The following is a 15,514-nucleotide window of genomic DNA, read 5'->3' on the forward strand; positions in this document are numbered from 1 at the left end:
ACGCGCGGATCCTCTTATTAACTTAAAGCCAAAACGACGTCGTTTTGGGAGGGTATAAAAGGCACCTTCCTCCGTTTTTCAGCAGACCGTTCCTCCCCTCTCTCTCTCTTCTTCCCTTCTTCTCTGCCTTCTCTCTAGAATTTGAAGAACGCCGGTACCGGATTCTGGAAATTTCGCCGGAATCTGGGAATTTCGCCGGAAATTGGCCGGAAGTTGGCCGGATGGTCGCCGGTTTCTGGGATTCTCCGCCGGAAACTGGGTCTGTCGCCGGAAACTTCAAAGTTCGCCGGAATTGTCGCCGGAAAATTCAAAAGTCGCCGGAATTTTCGCCGGAATCTGGAAATTTCCCAGAAATTTCCAAAAAATTTTTTCGCCAAATTTTTCTAAAAAATTTTTCTCACTGCCAGAACACTCCTAAACTTTTCCTTAGCTCTCTAAACACCCCTATTCTCTCAATCAGTAGCTTTTGCTTCTGTTTTCTGTGTGTTCTTGAACTGTTCCAGGAGGTGCTTTATATAGGGATTGATCAGGAGTTTCTGATCAATCCCAATTCCTCCTTGGACGGGAATTCAGTCTTTGAATCCAATTGGACTCTCTTGATTGAATTCCCATTCCCGGTAGGATTCTTCAGCTTCAATCTTAGCCCTCCAAAATCAAAAATAAAAAAATACTAGATAATAATCAGATAAATCAAAAGATATAAAAAAAATCTGATAATCAGGAAAAATCAGAACAGATAATTAAAAATAATAATAATAATAATAATAATAATAATAAAATAAGATAAACCCAAGTATATATTACAAAAAAAAAAAATAATAATAATAATAAATATATAACTATATACATATAAATCTAATCTAATAAAAAAATAAATAAATATATACATAATAATAATAATAATAATAAAATACATAAAATACAAAAGAAGAAAAAGAAAAAAAAAATACAGGATTGAATTGGGCCTTATCCGTTTGGGCCAGGTCCAATTGATCTGGGCCCGGACCCAATTGGGTGTCTACAGCTGCCCCTCTTTGCACATTTTCTGTGAAACAGAAATTGTGCAAAGACGTAGACACCCAATCAAAATTCAACTCAACATTTTTATTTTTTGATTTTTTTTTTTTTAAATTTTTGTTTTTTTTGTTTTTTTGTTTTTGTTTTTTTTTGTTTTTTTGTTTTTTTTTTGTTTTTTTTTTGTTTTTTTTTTGTCTTTTTTGTTTTGTTTTTTTTTTTTTTTGCCGAAGCTCCTCTAAACAGAGACTCAACGACTTTTGAAAGTAAATTGCTCCTCTAAACAGAGGCAACGGACTTTGGAAAGTAAATTGCTCCTCTCAACAGAGGCACCACGACTTTGGAAAAGTAAATTGCTCCTCTCAACAGAGGCACCACGACTTTGGAAAAATAAATTGCTCCTCTAAACAGAGGCACCACGACTTTGAAAAGTAAATTGCTCCTCTAAACAGAGGCACCACGACTTTGGAAAAATAAATTGCTCCTCTAAACAGAGGCACCACGACTTTTGAAAAGTAAATTGCTCCTCTAAACAGAGGCAACGGAACTTTGAAAAATAAATTGCTCCTCTAAACAGAGGCATCACGACTTTTGAAAAGTAAATTGCTCCTCTAAACAGAGGCAACACGACTTTGGAAAAATAAATTGCTCCTCTAAACAGAGGTACCACGACTTTGAAAAATAAATTGCTCCTCTAAACAGAGGCAACGGAACTTTGGAAAGTAAATTGCTCCTCTCAACAGAGGCACCACGACTTTGGAAAAGTAAATTGCTCCTCTCAACAGAGGCACCACGACTTTGAAAAGTAAATTGCTCCTCTAAACAGAGGCAACGGAACTTTGAAAAGTAAATACTCCTAGACGATCATGTCTGAAGGAGTTGAAAGTTGTGTTTGAGGGAACTTCAGGAGATTATGCCCAAAGGTCTTATAAATCAACCCTGATACCAAGAGACATCCTATTTCAAGGATTAGGAACTTACCTGACAAGTTTCTTCTCAAACTTGCAAAGTCTTTTCATATCTGTCTTTTCCATGTGGGATGTTGGAACACCCCTGCTTCTTGAATTTGTACACTATACTTTCCTGAAAGTAGTGTATGCTATGCAAATGCATATGAATTTCAATGCATGCTATGCAAATGTTGGCCAATTAATTCCTGTTCAATGTATGGTACTCAAGTTTCTCAAGCTCTTTTTTTTCTTTCTTGGGTGTCAAGCCCTTTGATTCCTCAAGGATCCAATTGCACTGCTCTTCTAAGATCGAACCAGTGTAGCTCTCAATTGTCCTTTCCACTCACATTCTTTCCTTGTTCTGTTTTTCAATACTTTGGAATAAACTTCATCAATCGATCATCCCTTGACTATCATTCAATGAATTTCTCAGCACTAGCAAATTTCAAAACAAATTTCATCCACCATCACTGGGTCCTTGTCTCAGCCTCAACAATTCCAAAACAGACTTTGTCTACTGATTGTCTTCATCATTCAATCATATCTTGCAAGTCATATCAATCAATTCATCACTTTTCAAGATTTGCCCCATCATCTCTTTTAGGTTTCTACCATTTCTTCATCATCTTAGATTTCTTTTCAAATAAATGCAAGACTCTTTTAAGCACATATTCATTCATTCATTATCATTTCAAATCCTGACAAATACAATGCAATCAAGCATTTTCTCAATTCATTCTAGGGGTGAAACAATAAGAGAACAGAAGGTGAATTATGGTAAAGATAATCAATGGAGATCTATTTTGGTACAAAGCAAATGGGAAAGGAAATGAATTGGATACATGTCATTGGGATGGATGGTATGTCCAAAATGATGAATATTCGACAATTCTCAACATTAATCTAGGATTCATTTTCAAAAACTTATTCCATTTACAGTTGAAGTCATCTTGAGCTTGGCGAACTTTGCCCCAGTCTTTGAGGGATCTTCAAATGTCTTTGATCTTCCATTCATGTGAGCCATTTGCCCTGGATCTTTTTTTTTTTTTTTTACCAAGATCACCCTTTCAGGTTTTCAATTTGAATCTCTTTCTTCATTTTCTCATTTTTTTTCTTTTTTTTTCTTTTTTTTTGTTTTTTTTTTTCATCATCTTCTTTTTTTTCTCATTTTTCATCCATTGTTGATATCTTTCATATATCCAACTTTAGAGCAATGTAGCATGATTCCATTGCTTCATCATGAGTATACCTTCGTTCAACATATGATCATTCAAGTTGAGTATTCACACTTGATCCAAATGGACTTTTCAAGGTTGTAATGTAGGCCAAGGTGAGGGGTCATAAAAGAAATGGATATAATAGGCTCAAAACATATATTAAAAAGGTTCAAAACCAAAGGATCATTTGATACAACTTGACATTTTGCCCCACATTATTTCACTGCTTTTTCTTTCCTCACACAAAGGATCTCATTACTTTACCCCAAATCATGTGTGGCATTTATTTTTCTTTTGCTTTTCTTTCTCTTTTGATCTTTGAGACCTTTTGTGGTGCTTTTTTCTTTTTCTTTTTTTTTTCAAAATTACCCTCCAGTGTAGAGGGTGATCCTTGGTTGGGGTTCTTCAAGAAAGAAAAAAAAATCATGATAGGCTCAAAGGGGTAGCAATAAATGGTTTTTCCAATGGTAAAAGAAAGATGGCCATTTTTCATCTCAATTGTGAATACCTTTCTTGAACATCATCTATTAAACAAAGCTCATGATCCTGTATGAAGGATTGCATATCTTCAAGACATATCTCTCTACCTTACTTCTTGCTCAAATCATCTTCTCATATTAAATGTGGATGAGTTCTCAAAATTAAATCCCAGAATTACTGTTATCATTGTCTAAATATTCATCATCTGAAATTTGAGAATGGGAGTATAAAGTTATGAAAGGTAACAGGGCATGGAATAATGGTCAAGTGAAAGAGAAAAATGTAATGAAATGCATTGACTTACCTTTATTAAAATGATAACAAGTGAAGTCATATTAAAAAAAAATCTAACATTTTTGAAAAGAAATCCCAAAATGACAGAAGAAACCTTCAACCAGCCTTATCTCCATTGACATCTTGCCCCTCAATTCATTGTGAATCTCCGGATCCTTTCTGTTCTTGACTTTCGCTCAGTACACTAACATTAGGTGCTGTTGCTTTTCCTTGATCAAAACTTACCATTCCATCATTGATCAACCGTTGCACCTTATACTTTAAAGCAGTGCAATTTTCAGTAGAATGGCCAGTAATTCCATAATGATAGTCACAACGGGCTGTAGGATCATACCACTTTGGATAGGGTGGTTTAAGTGGTTCCACATGGCTGGGGGCAATTAAGTGGCTATTATAGAGTTCTCGATATAACTCTGTATAAGTCATAGGGATTGGATCAAATACAGGTTTTTCTCGAGTAGTTCGTTGTTCTCGCGAGCCACTGGCTGGGTTAGTAGGGCGGATTTGGGTTCTTACAGGAGCTTGAATGTTAAGGCGGTAAGTGGATGAATAAGATGGTTGAGGAGCTAGCTGGTATGGGTAGGATGAGACATTATTCACAGCAGGGTAGTATGGAGAGTAACCTTGGGATGGGTAGGGTTGATAACCCCTGAATTGTTGTCTATCAAAGCTCACAGCTTGAGCTTCAGCTTCTTTCTTTTCTGATGCCTTCTTGGTTTCTCCTCCTTTCAACTTGCCATTTTTTATGGCACTTTCAATAATTTCTCCAGAGATCACCATGTCAGCAAAATTCTTTGTTGCATTCCCTATCATCTTTTCATAATAGGGACGTTTCAAAGTACTAACGAATAGCACTGTGGTCTCTTTTTCTGTTAGTGGAGGTTGTACCTGTGAAGCTATATCTCTCCATCTCTGGGCGTATTCTTTAAAAGACTCATTTGACTTTTTCTCCAGATTCTGCAAAGACAAACGATCAGGAGCCAAATCGATAATGTGTCGATATTGACTGATGAAGTCATGTGCCATATCACTCCAAGAGCGAATACGAGTCCTATCCAGTTGAACATACCATCTGGCCGCAGAGCCAGTAAGACTATCCTGAAAGACATGCATCAAGAGTTTTTCATCATGTGCATGAGCTGCCATCTTCCTACAATACATGGTGATGTGGATTTTAGGGCACTTTGTACCGTCATATTTTTCAAATTTCGGTACTTTGAATTTATAAGGGATAACCACATCAGGAACTAGGCAGAGCCCAGTAGCATCAACTGACCCATAAAAGTTAAATCCTTCTACAGCCCGTAGCCTCTGCTCTAACATGCTAATCTTGAAACTTTCCTCAGCCTCTACTCTCATCTTTTCCTTCTCCTTCTCTTCTAGATCAGGAATTGGTTCTGCTGCCTTTTCAGTGAAGACAGGATTTATATAGCTGTTATACTGCCCTGGGTTGAAAGCTGATGGCATTCAAGGATAGGCGAAATGTTGTGGCGGGACCTCTTGGGCAGACTGGGCTTGAGGTGGGCCAAAACCTGGAGGGTACAAAGGGTCAGCCACTTCTTGTAAATGGGGAACTTGTTGGCTTGTATTTCCTTCAACCCCTTTCCCCTTATTCATGTTATTGAGGGCCTCCAGAATTTTGCTAAGTTCACTTTCAATCTTCTCCTGAGCTTTTTCTAGCTTTTCAAATCTATGGGAACTTTCCTCTTCCATTTGCCTTGCTCTGGATCTTGTGTTGTATGGATGAGCAGGATTTTCACTAGATGGAGCTATTCTGGGACCTTGAGTACCATACTTATGATTAGAAATGTTATGCTGTGCCTTATGTATGATGCTTTGATACACAAATGAAATGTACATTTTTTGAATGAAATCTAGTATGAAATGAATGCAAATGATTATGTTAAAACATGATCATGAAAATAATACAGATGCATACAATTAGACAAACAACATAGTTAGTTCCATGGATGAAATGAAAGTGATGCTGATGCATAGTGTTACATATGATAAAAATAATACACAAAGTTAAGCAATCAAAATGATTAGATAAACACCCTTTTGTGTCCTAATTTCAGGGTATATCTATCATTGGGTAGAAAGGGCTCTATCCTAGGTGTAGGCACTCTTAAAGTTCACTACATGCGGTTTTAAGGTTAGAGTCTAAAGGTCCTCAAATTGTTCCTTACATCCTTGTCCATCACAGACTAGTAAGGCACCCTAATCCTCACCCATTACAGGCTACAAGCGGAAAAGGTTCAATTTGAGTGGGAGTATTTCGCTAGCCACTGCGGATGCATTAGACCTCACGAAAGCAATAGGTACTTTACTCCCTCCTAGAGGGACAGAGCTCGGGTGTAGAGCTCATGTTATGCACATGCACATGAATGACATAATTAACAAGGTAAATAAAACATGAATGAATAATACACATATATACAACAAGGTTCAATTTTATTAGGCTTTTGGATAACACAAATTATTTGCTGGCCTGACTCTCAAGGTCCCCAGTGGAGTCGCCAAGCTGTCGTAACGTCTAGATCCGGGGATCTATCGCTAGACATTGACTTTAGGGAGTCGCCACCAATCTTTTTTATCAAGGTGCGATTGGCCACCTAAGGAATCTGTCCTTCCAGGGAACACCTAAGTTTAAGGGTCCCTAGAAGAATAGGTTCAGGTCTACAAACCAGAACAGGGTTCGGGAGTTCGGTTACGTGTGAGGAAGGTTATAGCACCCTCACAACGCCCATCAAAAGATGGTACCAGCTTGAATTTGTGTTATCCAAAAGCCTTAAAATTTTACCAAGTAGTTAGTTGTTGAAAATTATTCTCAATTGACTCTAATACTTTTAGCAGAAAATTGAGAAAATTCCCTCACCTCAAGAGTATGCAAGAAAAACTACTGTTTCACTTGCAGAGGCTCCGTCGTCGGATTATTTAAAGAAAAATCAAGATCAACCAATTAATCAATTATCAAAAATTATTCTCAATTGACTCTAATACTTTTAGCAGAAAATTGAGAAAATTCCCTCACCTCAGGAGTATGCAAGAAAAACTACTGTTTCACTTGCAGAGGCTCCGTCGTCGGATTAATTAAAGAAAAAAAAAATCAAAATCAGCCAAGTAATTAATTATCGAAAATTATTCTCAATTGACTCTAATACTTTTAGCAGAAAATTGAGAAAATTCCCTCACCTCAGGAGTATGCAAGAAAAACTACTGTTTTTACTTGTAGAGGCTCCGTCGTCGGATTAATTAAAGAAAAAAGAAAAAAAAATCAAGATCAAAATCAAAGTCAAAAAAAAAAAAAAAAAAAAATTCAAAAAAAAAAAAAATTCAAAAAAAAAATTCAAAAAAAAAAAAAAAACCTGGAGCGGCTCGGATCGCGGCTCGGCTTGGTGCGGCTCGGCTCGGCTCGGCTCGGCTCGGAGGGGCTGAAACGCGCGGGTCAGAAAGCGGGTCGACGCTTCGGGTCGGGTCGGGTTCGGCAAAACGCGCGGATCCTCTTATTAACTTAAAGCCAAAACGACGTCGTTTTGGGAGGGTATAAAAGGCACCTTCCTCCGTTTTTCAGCAGACCGTTCCTCCCCTCTCTCTCTCTTCTTCCCTTCTTCTCTGCCTTCTCTCTAGAATTTGAAGAACGCCGGTACCGGATTCTGGAAATTTCGCCGGAATCTGGGAATTTCGCCGAAAATTGGCCGGAAGTTGGCCGGATGGTCGCCGGTTTCTGGGATTCTCCGCCGGAAACTGGGTCTGTCGCCGGAAACTTCAAAGTTCGCCGGAATTGTCGCCGGAAAATTCAAAAGTCGCCGGAATTTTCGTCGGAATCTGGAAATTTCCCAGAAATTTCCAGAAAATTTTTTCGTCAAATTTTTCTAAAAAATTTTTCTCACTGCCAGAACACTCCTAAACTTTTCCTTAGCTCTCTAAACACCCCTATTCTCTCAATCAGTAGCTTTTGCTTCTGTTTTCTGTGTGTTCTTGAACTGTTCCAGGAGGTGCTTTATATAGGGATTGATCAGGAGTTTCTGATCAATCCCAATTCCTCCTTGGACGGGAATTCAGTCTTTGAATCCAATTGGACTCTCTTGATTGAATTCCCATTCCCGGTAGGATTCTTCAGCTTCAATCTTAGCCCTCCAAAATCAAAAATAAAAAAATACTAGATAATAATCAGATAAATCAAAAGATATAAAAAAAATCTGATAATCAGGAAAAATCAGAACAGATAATTAAAAATAATAATAATAATAATAATAATAATAAAATAAGATAAACCCAAGTATATATTACAAAAAAAAAAAAAAATAATAATAATAATAAATATATAACTATATACATATAAATCTAATCTAATAAAAAAATAAATAAATATATACATAATAATAATAATAATAAAATACATAAAATACAAAAGAAGGAAAAGAAAAAAAAACATACAGGATTGAATTGGGCCTTATCCGTTTGGGCCAGGCCCAATTGATCTGGGCTCGGACCCAATTGGGTGTCTACATATATATATATATATATATATAGTGGCATTATTGCTTCCAGGCCTTATGGTTTTGATAAAATGACTCAGTTGATTCATCCACTCTGGATTTCAAACTCTTTGTAGTTTTGTTTCATTTATAATCCAAGCATATGCTTGTGTCACGGACCCAAGGGGGAGTCCTGAATCCCACATCGAACATAATAGGAAGGTCCCTGGGGTATAAAAGGGTTCACACCATCTCCGCCTTGTGAGGCGCCTTTTGTAGGACAAAACCGTGAGGCCAAGGGGGCCAGAGCGGACAATACCTCACAAGGGTGTGAACCGTGGCGGAAGGCTGATCTGGGACGCCGGAAGGGTGAATGCCCGGGTCCTGGAGCCGCGCGGGTTCGGAGCTTGAGTCTCGACCCGTGACAAGTGGTATCAGAGCCAGCCCTAAACCGTTCGATCCACGCCGAGCGCCTCGAGGGAGGTAGGCAGGGTGGCCAGCCTCCGTGACGAGGGCGTCACGAGGTTGGGTGTGGGAGAATGTCACGGACCCAAGGGGGAGTCCTGAATCCCACATCGAACATAATAGGAAGGTCCCTGGGGTATAAAAGGGTTCACACCATCTCCGCCTTGTGAGGCGCCTTTTGTAGGACAAAACCGTGAGGCCAAGGGGGCCAGAGCGGACAATACCTCACAAGGGTGTGAACCGTGGCGGAAGGCTGATCTGGGACGCCGGAAGGGTGAATGCCCGGGTCCTGGAGCCGCGCGGGTTCGGAGCTTGAGTCTCGACCCGTGACACTTGGCCTCTCTTAATTTTCATGCTTTCAGGGCAGCAAAGCTACTGTATTGTATTAGATTCACCTTATAGTCTAGGCTTTCCTCAGGTACCCAAGCTTTTGGTTTACCAAAATCTAGCTCCAATTCAAAATTTATGTAATGTTTAGACTCTAAATTAAACACTTAATTACTCTCTACAGCCTTATTTGGATAAGCCAAATAAATTTTATTAAGTAATCAAAAGATTACAAAGCTAGAACTAACAGCAACAACAACAACAACAACAAAATTCATCTAAACAAGATACACCGAATGCGTGAAACATCAATTGCCACACCAAACGTCAATTGCCAAACGTGTCAAAAACAACTCCAAACGGAATACAAGCACTAGACAAACTCCTAACATTCCAAGATAAAATTCTCATAATAGAGATCATAATTTCTACAAACAGTCAAAAGGCCCAACTTTTGAACACACCAAAACACCGAAAATGAAAGTGTTTACACATCCTTCCAAGCTCATTAGTTTTTCAATAATTAAGTCTTCACTACAGGTAGCAATTAGGCCCAGTTTCTTACCAAGACTCCTAGTTTCCATTGCCTCTGTAAGAATCAATTTCCTGCCGACAAAGTCTCCATCAGATAGGATTACTCTTTACAGCTAAAGAGAGATAAGTGCACATATGGTTTGAATTAGAGTAAGCACAAGGAGGACTACTGCAGCAATTGTAGCAACACCTCTCCATGGAGTTGAGAAATACTGGAGTCTCAGAATTGCTAGCCAACTGTGACGACGAACTGCATTGTAAGCGTTTAGTTCTCTAAAAATATCAGAGAAATGGTTCTTCTCCATTGGAGTAATATGTTTGCAAAAGTTGTTGAATAAAGTTACCACTCTCGTATTGCTGCCGAGCTGGTTGATGATAATTCTTCTTCGAATGAGTAAATCCACATCTTCAGTAGATTTGATGAGATATTCCATTAGAAAGATATAGTCGCACAAGTAAGTTTCATGTGAATGGTAGCGTTGCTCCCAGGCCATGAGATTGCGGAAAAATGATTCAGTTGACTCATCAACTCTCAAAGGTGGGATTTTCAATTCTCCATTTTTTTTGTTAAATTCTATGTCTAGTAAGCATCTGTTTGTGCTCACTTTAAATTTCACCCCTGCATCACGCAACAAAACTGCACTATATAAATACCGACCTTGCACTCTGCCCGCCTCTAGGCTGTCTTCTGTCTTTTTGGATGATGGTACATATGAAGAAGACATTAGATTAAAGAAATGCGCAATTTTGGTTTTCATCCATTCGATTCCGAATTTGCTACAGAGAGATTTTTCTTTGCTGCAATCATCCTGAAATGCATATGGCATCTGAAGTGTTCTTAGCAAATCTGTGAAATGTTTAGCTCCCTCCAGCTTGGCTCTATATGCGTAATGGCAATGGTTTGGTAGCATTATATCCTCAATGGGTTTGTTTTGGTTGTAATAAGGACTGAAGAAGTGACAAGTAAGATGAATAAAGGAAGGGAAGTCGGGGTTACCACCAAAGGCAAGTTCATAAATGTCCTTGAGAATAAAGAAAGGAAGTTGATTATGAGCCAAAAACAAGTCTCGCCGGATATCATGCATTTTCCTTGGGGTGTTGAATATAAGATCAATTTCTCCTCTCTCTAATTCCTTGTTGTAGGCTCTCAAGAAAAGTTCAATGATGAAGCTTGCATCCACTAATACCATCTCAATAAACAATCCGGAACTGCCATCATTGACTGGTATGTTCTGTTGGATAACGTGTGAGAGAAAATCCCAACTTCGGCAATAGGTTTCTTCATAACAACCATGGATTCGGTCTGCAGAGTCTTTGATCAATTTGAAAAAATCGATCAAGCTAGCTTTCTTCTCAGCTCGCTGGAGAAATGAGGCCAAACATATCCGCTTTTGTATTTCGATGTGTTCTAAAATGGTCTCGTAACAACGAAGAGGACCAATAATGACAAAATTTGGTCTGTAGGCTGCTGCATTTACTTGGCGAAGTAAGGGGTCAACACAGCAGATAATACGATCCTGTAGCAAGGATCGCTGAGAATTGTATTTTACGATGTCAAACTTGGATTGAATCTGTATAGCTAAAGCATTGAATAGACTTTCCTCCGATGCAGAATTATTTTGGTTTGTTGCAACATTCTCCATCTGTCAGGTTCTTTGATTTCCACCTTAGCAAGACCAAAATCTCGGTGTTAGAAGAAAAATGTAAAATGCTAAATTTACTCACGTATAATCATGTAATACTGATTTATAAGTCAAATATCAAATATATAAAAATTTATTCACTATATGTTAAACAAATTAAAAGCTATGAATTTCTGGTTTGATTTATTCATAAATTGAGAATCTAACAATGAGTAAAGTTGTAAGGGGGCAATAAATTAGATTCAGAAATAGTAACAACAGAATTTTAGGAGTGGTACCTCCTGTTGTAGCTAGATATGATCAATCGATGAGCGAAAACACTATAGGTTCTGGTAAGGAGGTCTTCTTCAATGAGAGAAGGGAGCCCTGGGTTTCTCTTCCTTTCCCTGAATTAATCTGCAATCTGCATTACTATTTCACTCCTTTCATAAAGATATAAATAAATTTCATATATGTATACTATTATACCATTGACCTGCGTCAATGCATATGGGCTTTGGTGTTTTTATCAACGAAAGAACACATACTGCTAAGTTTAGTTGCATTCAAGCCAATAAAATATACATTGTATTCTTATATAATAATCTATATTAATGCACCCCTCGGATCTGTACGAAACATATTGGTCAAATTAAGGTCATTTTTTTATATTAATTGTAATTCTTTCCAACGGCTATTCCTTTATTTTTTACAAGCTTGTTTATGTTATAATTTCTCTGCTCTTTAATATATATTTTTTAACAACTGGACTTATTTAATGATAAATAATATATCTTGCATATTTTATTGGCTACAACGCAATTTTTCCAACATGCATGCATTGACGCAGACGCGCTTTCGTATTATAATACTATAATTAAATTAATAACGTTATGCCAAGTGGCGTTAGTGATTTTTATATATTATATAATCATAATTGAATTTATGATAATTTTAAATATTAAAATAATAATAATATGATTGATTAAAACTTAAAATTTAAATAGATTGATAAAATTATATTTAAAATCATAAAATTTACTACTTTTTTTAATTGTAAATTATAATTTTATTTGTATAAAATAATAATACCACCTATTACAGGTTGCCTGTTCATTTTATGCATTTAAAGTAATGTAGTTTATTACTGTTCAGTACTGTTTTTGTTCAATACGACTTTTTGCTTTTGATGTTATCTTGATGTTTGGTAACATCAATTCAATTTCACCCATCTTAACCAAATTCCTAATCGAGAAAAAAAAATTCGAAAGAAAATTCCGAACATCAAAAACCAAAAATTTTCTCCGAAAAATATATGATAAAGTGAGAAGATTCTTCATATTTTTCCAAAAGTCAAAAAATAAGAGTGAGTCAAATTTGACACAACAAGAAGCATCTCCGTAGTATCCCAAAATGAAAAGCCAAACAAGTTTCCACCCACATATAAAAAAATACTATACTATATTAAATTAAAATTTAAAAAAATCTGTACTGAGAAATTTGAAACTCATAATTTGCAAATATTATTTTTAAAAATTTTTTAATTTAAAAAATAATAATCAAATTCATCAATCTAATCATTTCAGTCGTCTAATCAATTTCCAAATCCTCAATCAACATATCCTCAATCCGAATCCCGATCATCTGATCAAGTTACATATACCCAATCTAATCATTTTTCATCTTCTCAATTTGCATACTGGCCATCTAATATGCAGCGACAATCCTAAAACTTTGATCAGTGTATTCTAGCCAACAACAAAAATCACGTGTCTTGTCGGGTATTCTAGCCAAAACATATATTGTTTGGTTGAAGTGATGAGACACTTAACCTTTATATATATATGTAAGGAATAAGGATCGATATCCGTGGTGTAACTCCATTTCTAACATTGAATTATATTTTAGATTCATTTTCATTTATTATTGTTATTTCATATTATAATTGTTCTCATCGCTAGCGCACAAGATGTTTATTATTTTAGATTTATAAAAAGAAAAGAAAATATGTTTTTTGTAGCCTTTGCTTCCTTCAAAATTAATATCTTCTACAAATATCATCATAGTTTGGATTCTTAATGAATTAAGTGGGGGCAAATTAATCATTCGATCACCATAAGGCAATTTATGTTATAACCATTTCACAGCTCGTCGGTAGCGATGAGTCCATCACTAACAAATTTTCTCAAATAAAGGCTTAAAGCTTTTGTAGACATTATTAAAATATACAATTCATTTTCCTTAATTATCTAACCCAATCTCTTATTGATAATAAATTTATTTTATGCCATCTGTATACTCTTAATTTTTTAAATTTCTTTCCAATTAACTTGATGATCCAAATTTTAAAATTGACTAAATACTGATTTGAACATGTAGAATCAAATTTTAGCTTTGACTGAAGACTTAAATCAAGATCAAGCATTTGCTAAGTTTGTCGATTTAAGAGCTAAGCATTTTATTTATTTATTTATTTTCAAATAGGACATGGTCCTTTCAATATTGTTTATTTGGGGACAAATCATTTAAATGGGGATAAGAGACACGCCGATAATTTGCCTAATAGTTGAAACATGGCAAATGTAGGGTTCAAGAGGGATTGGGTTAGATTATTTAATGTTTACGATCATTTTTAAGGTTGCTTTGATCCTTTAGAGTTCAGGTCATTTTTGGATCAACTTATTTCATATTCGATTTTGGATTAGAATAAATTTAATAGTTAAACATAGGATCGTTTAGAATGAAGTTTGATTTGTTATGTGTTTTGATCAAGTTGGTCTCAAAGTTTAGATCCTTTGGGATTTGGAGTATTTGAGATTCATCACATTTTATATTCAAATTCTTTTGAGCTTAGGTCAATTCAAGTTCAATTTATCTTAAATTGCGATAATTTTAAGTTTGAGATCAGGTTTCTTGAGGCATGTTTTCGGGTTCGAGTTCAGTCTACGACATCGACGTTATAATCACTACATGGTATAATTGTGACAAGCGGCCCAATCACAATTTTCCAATACGAGTGTTATGTTTTTTTCCCTTGGCGTAGTGGTTAAAGTGCTTGTTGAGGACTTAAAATGTTTGGTTTCGAACCATCATTTCCTTTCCCCATAAAAAATGCATTAAGGGAATATCCGATCAAATTGGAGCAATAAAGAGAAGATTAGCATCACACCTGCGCAAGGATGACACGCACAAATCAAGAAAAAGTCTAAAATTTTTTGGAGAACATCAAGTGGAAAATGAAGAGAATGGGAGAGAGAGCTAAAGAGAAAGCGGGTAACAGGTTCAACAGGGGGTGGCATCAAGGAAACAAGTGGAGTAAAGAGCAGGTTGCTGCAAAAAATGATCATGCAAAAGGAATTTAATCACTGTTTTTGTGGATAATATCTACCCAACTAAGAAAGAAGAGGATTTGTGGAGGTTGATAATGTAGTATGGCAGGGTAGATTTTTATGTCCCTTTAAATAGAAAAAAAAAAGACGTAGCAAGTTCGATTTCTTTTGTTTCAAAGACTTATGTGAGGCCCTATCAGTTATAAGGCTTTGGATGGCACAATATGGAACGGTTGGAAGCTGCAAGTTAGTCTCTGAAAGTTTAAAAAATGCAGGGCAACACAAAACAAAACACTTAAAAACTAGAAGAGGTTCGAAGGATTGACTAAGCCACGACGGCTAACAGTATATGGGCATGGAAAACCTTCATATGCAGAAGTAACAAAGTGGAAGCCAATGGAGGTCGAAAATAATGGTTGTAGAAGAGCTGAAGAGAAGGTATGTACTAATTCAAATCTTGAGCAAGAAGTTGAAGGTGAAAAAACCCAAAGTTCTCAAATAGTAATAGAAGAAGAGGAACTGAAGATGGAATGGCTAAAAGCATGCACGGTGGTGGAAGTTAAAAATCCACAAGCAATAAACATGCTCCAAGTCAAGGTGTATTGCATTTCTCTATTATAGTCATGGGTAGCATCTTGATCTTGTTACAATTTGATTCGAGAATAGAGATTGAATGGATGTTGGAATATGGGAAAGCCTAGTTGAGTGAATGTTCTTTTGGGTAAAACCATGGAGTCTAGAGTTGATAAGTAAAGATAAGTTTGCATGGTTAAAATTGGAAAACGTCCCCATTCATGGATG

General features: G+C 36.4%; 1 protein-coding gene and 1 non-coding gene across 2 annotated transcripts; one reads left to right on the forward strand and one right to left on the reverse strand.

Moving 5' to 3' along the window:
* Window positions 1–9,459: 9,459 nt before the first annotated feature.
* LOC149511585 (UPF0481 protein At3g47200-like) lies at window positions 9,460–11,405 on the reverse strand. The gene has a single exon (XM_089754347.1). The coding sequence runs from the start codon at window positions 11,403–11,405 to the stop codon at window positions 9,876–9,878; it is 1,530 nt and encodes a 509-aa protein (XP_089610473.1). The 3' UTR covers window positions 9,460–9,875.
* Window positions 11,406–14,495: 3,090 nt separating this feature from the next.
* Window positions 14,496–14,599, forward strand: LOC149511586 (U6 spliceosomal RNA). Its single transcript, XR_016333909.1, has one exon. It is a non-coding gene; the product is annotated as a U6 spliceosomal RNA (small nuclear RNA).
* Window positions 14,600–15,514: the final 915 nt, after the last annotated feature.

The sequence above is a fragment of the Durio zibethinus genome, chromosome 25, assembly GCF_047325235.1.
Source record: "Durio zibethinus cultivar Kanyao isolate XHJ-2024 chromosome 25, ASM4732523v1, whole genome shotgun sequence".
Classification (NCBI taxonomy): Eukaryota; Viridiplantae; Streptophyta; class Magnoliopsida; order Malvales; family Malvaceae; genus Durio; species Durio zibethinus.

Coding starts and splice junctions, on each gene's coding strand:
- LOC149511585 (XM_089754347.1), bottom strand. CDS start 11,405: ATGGAGAATGTTGCAACAAACCAAAATAATTCTGCATCGGAGGAAAGT.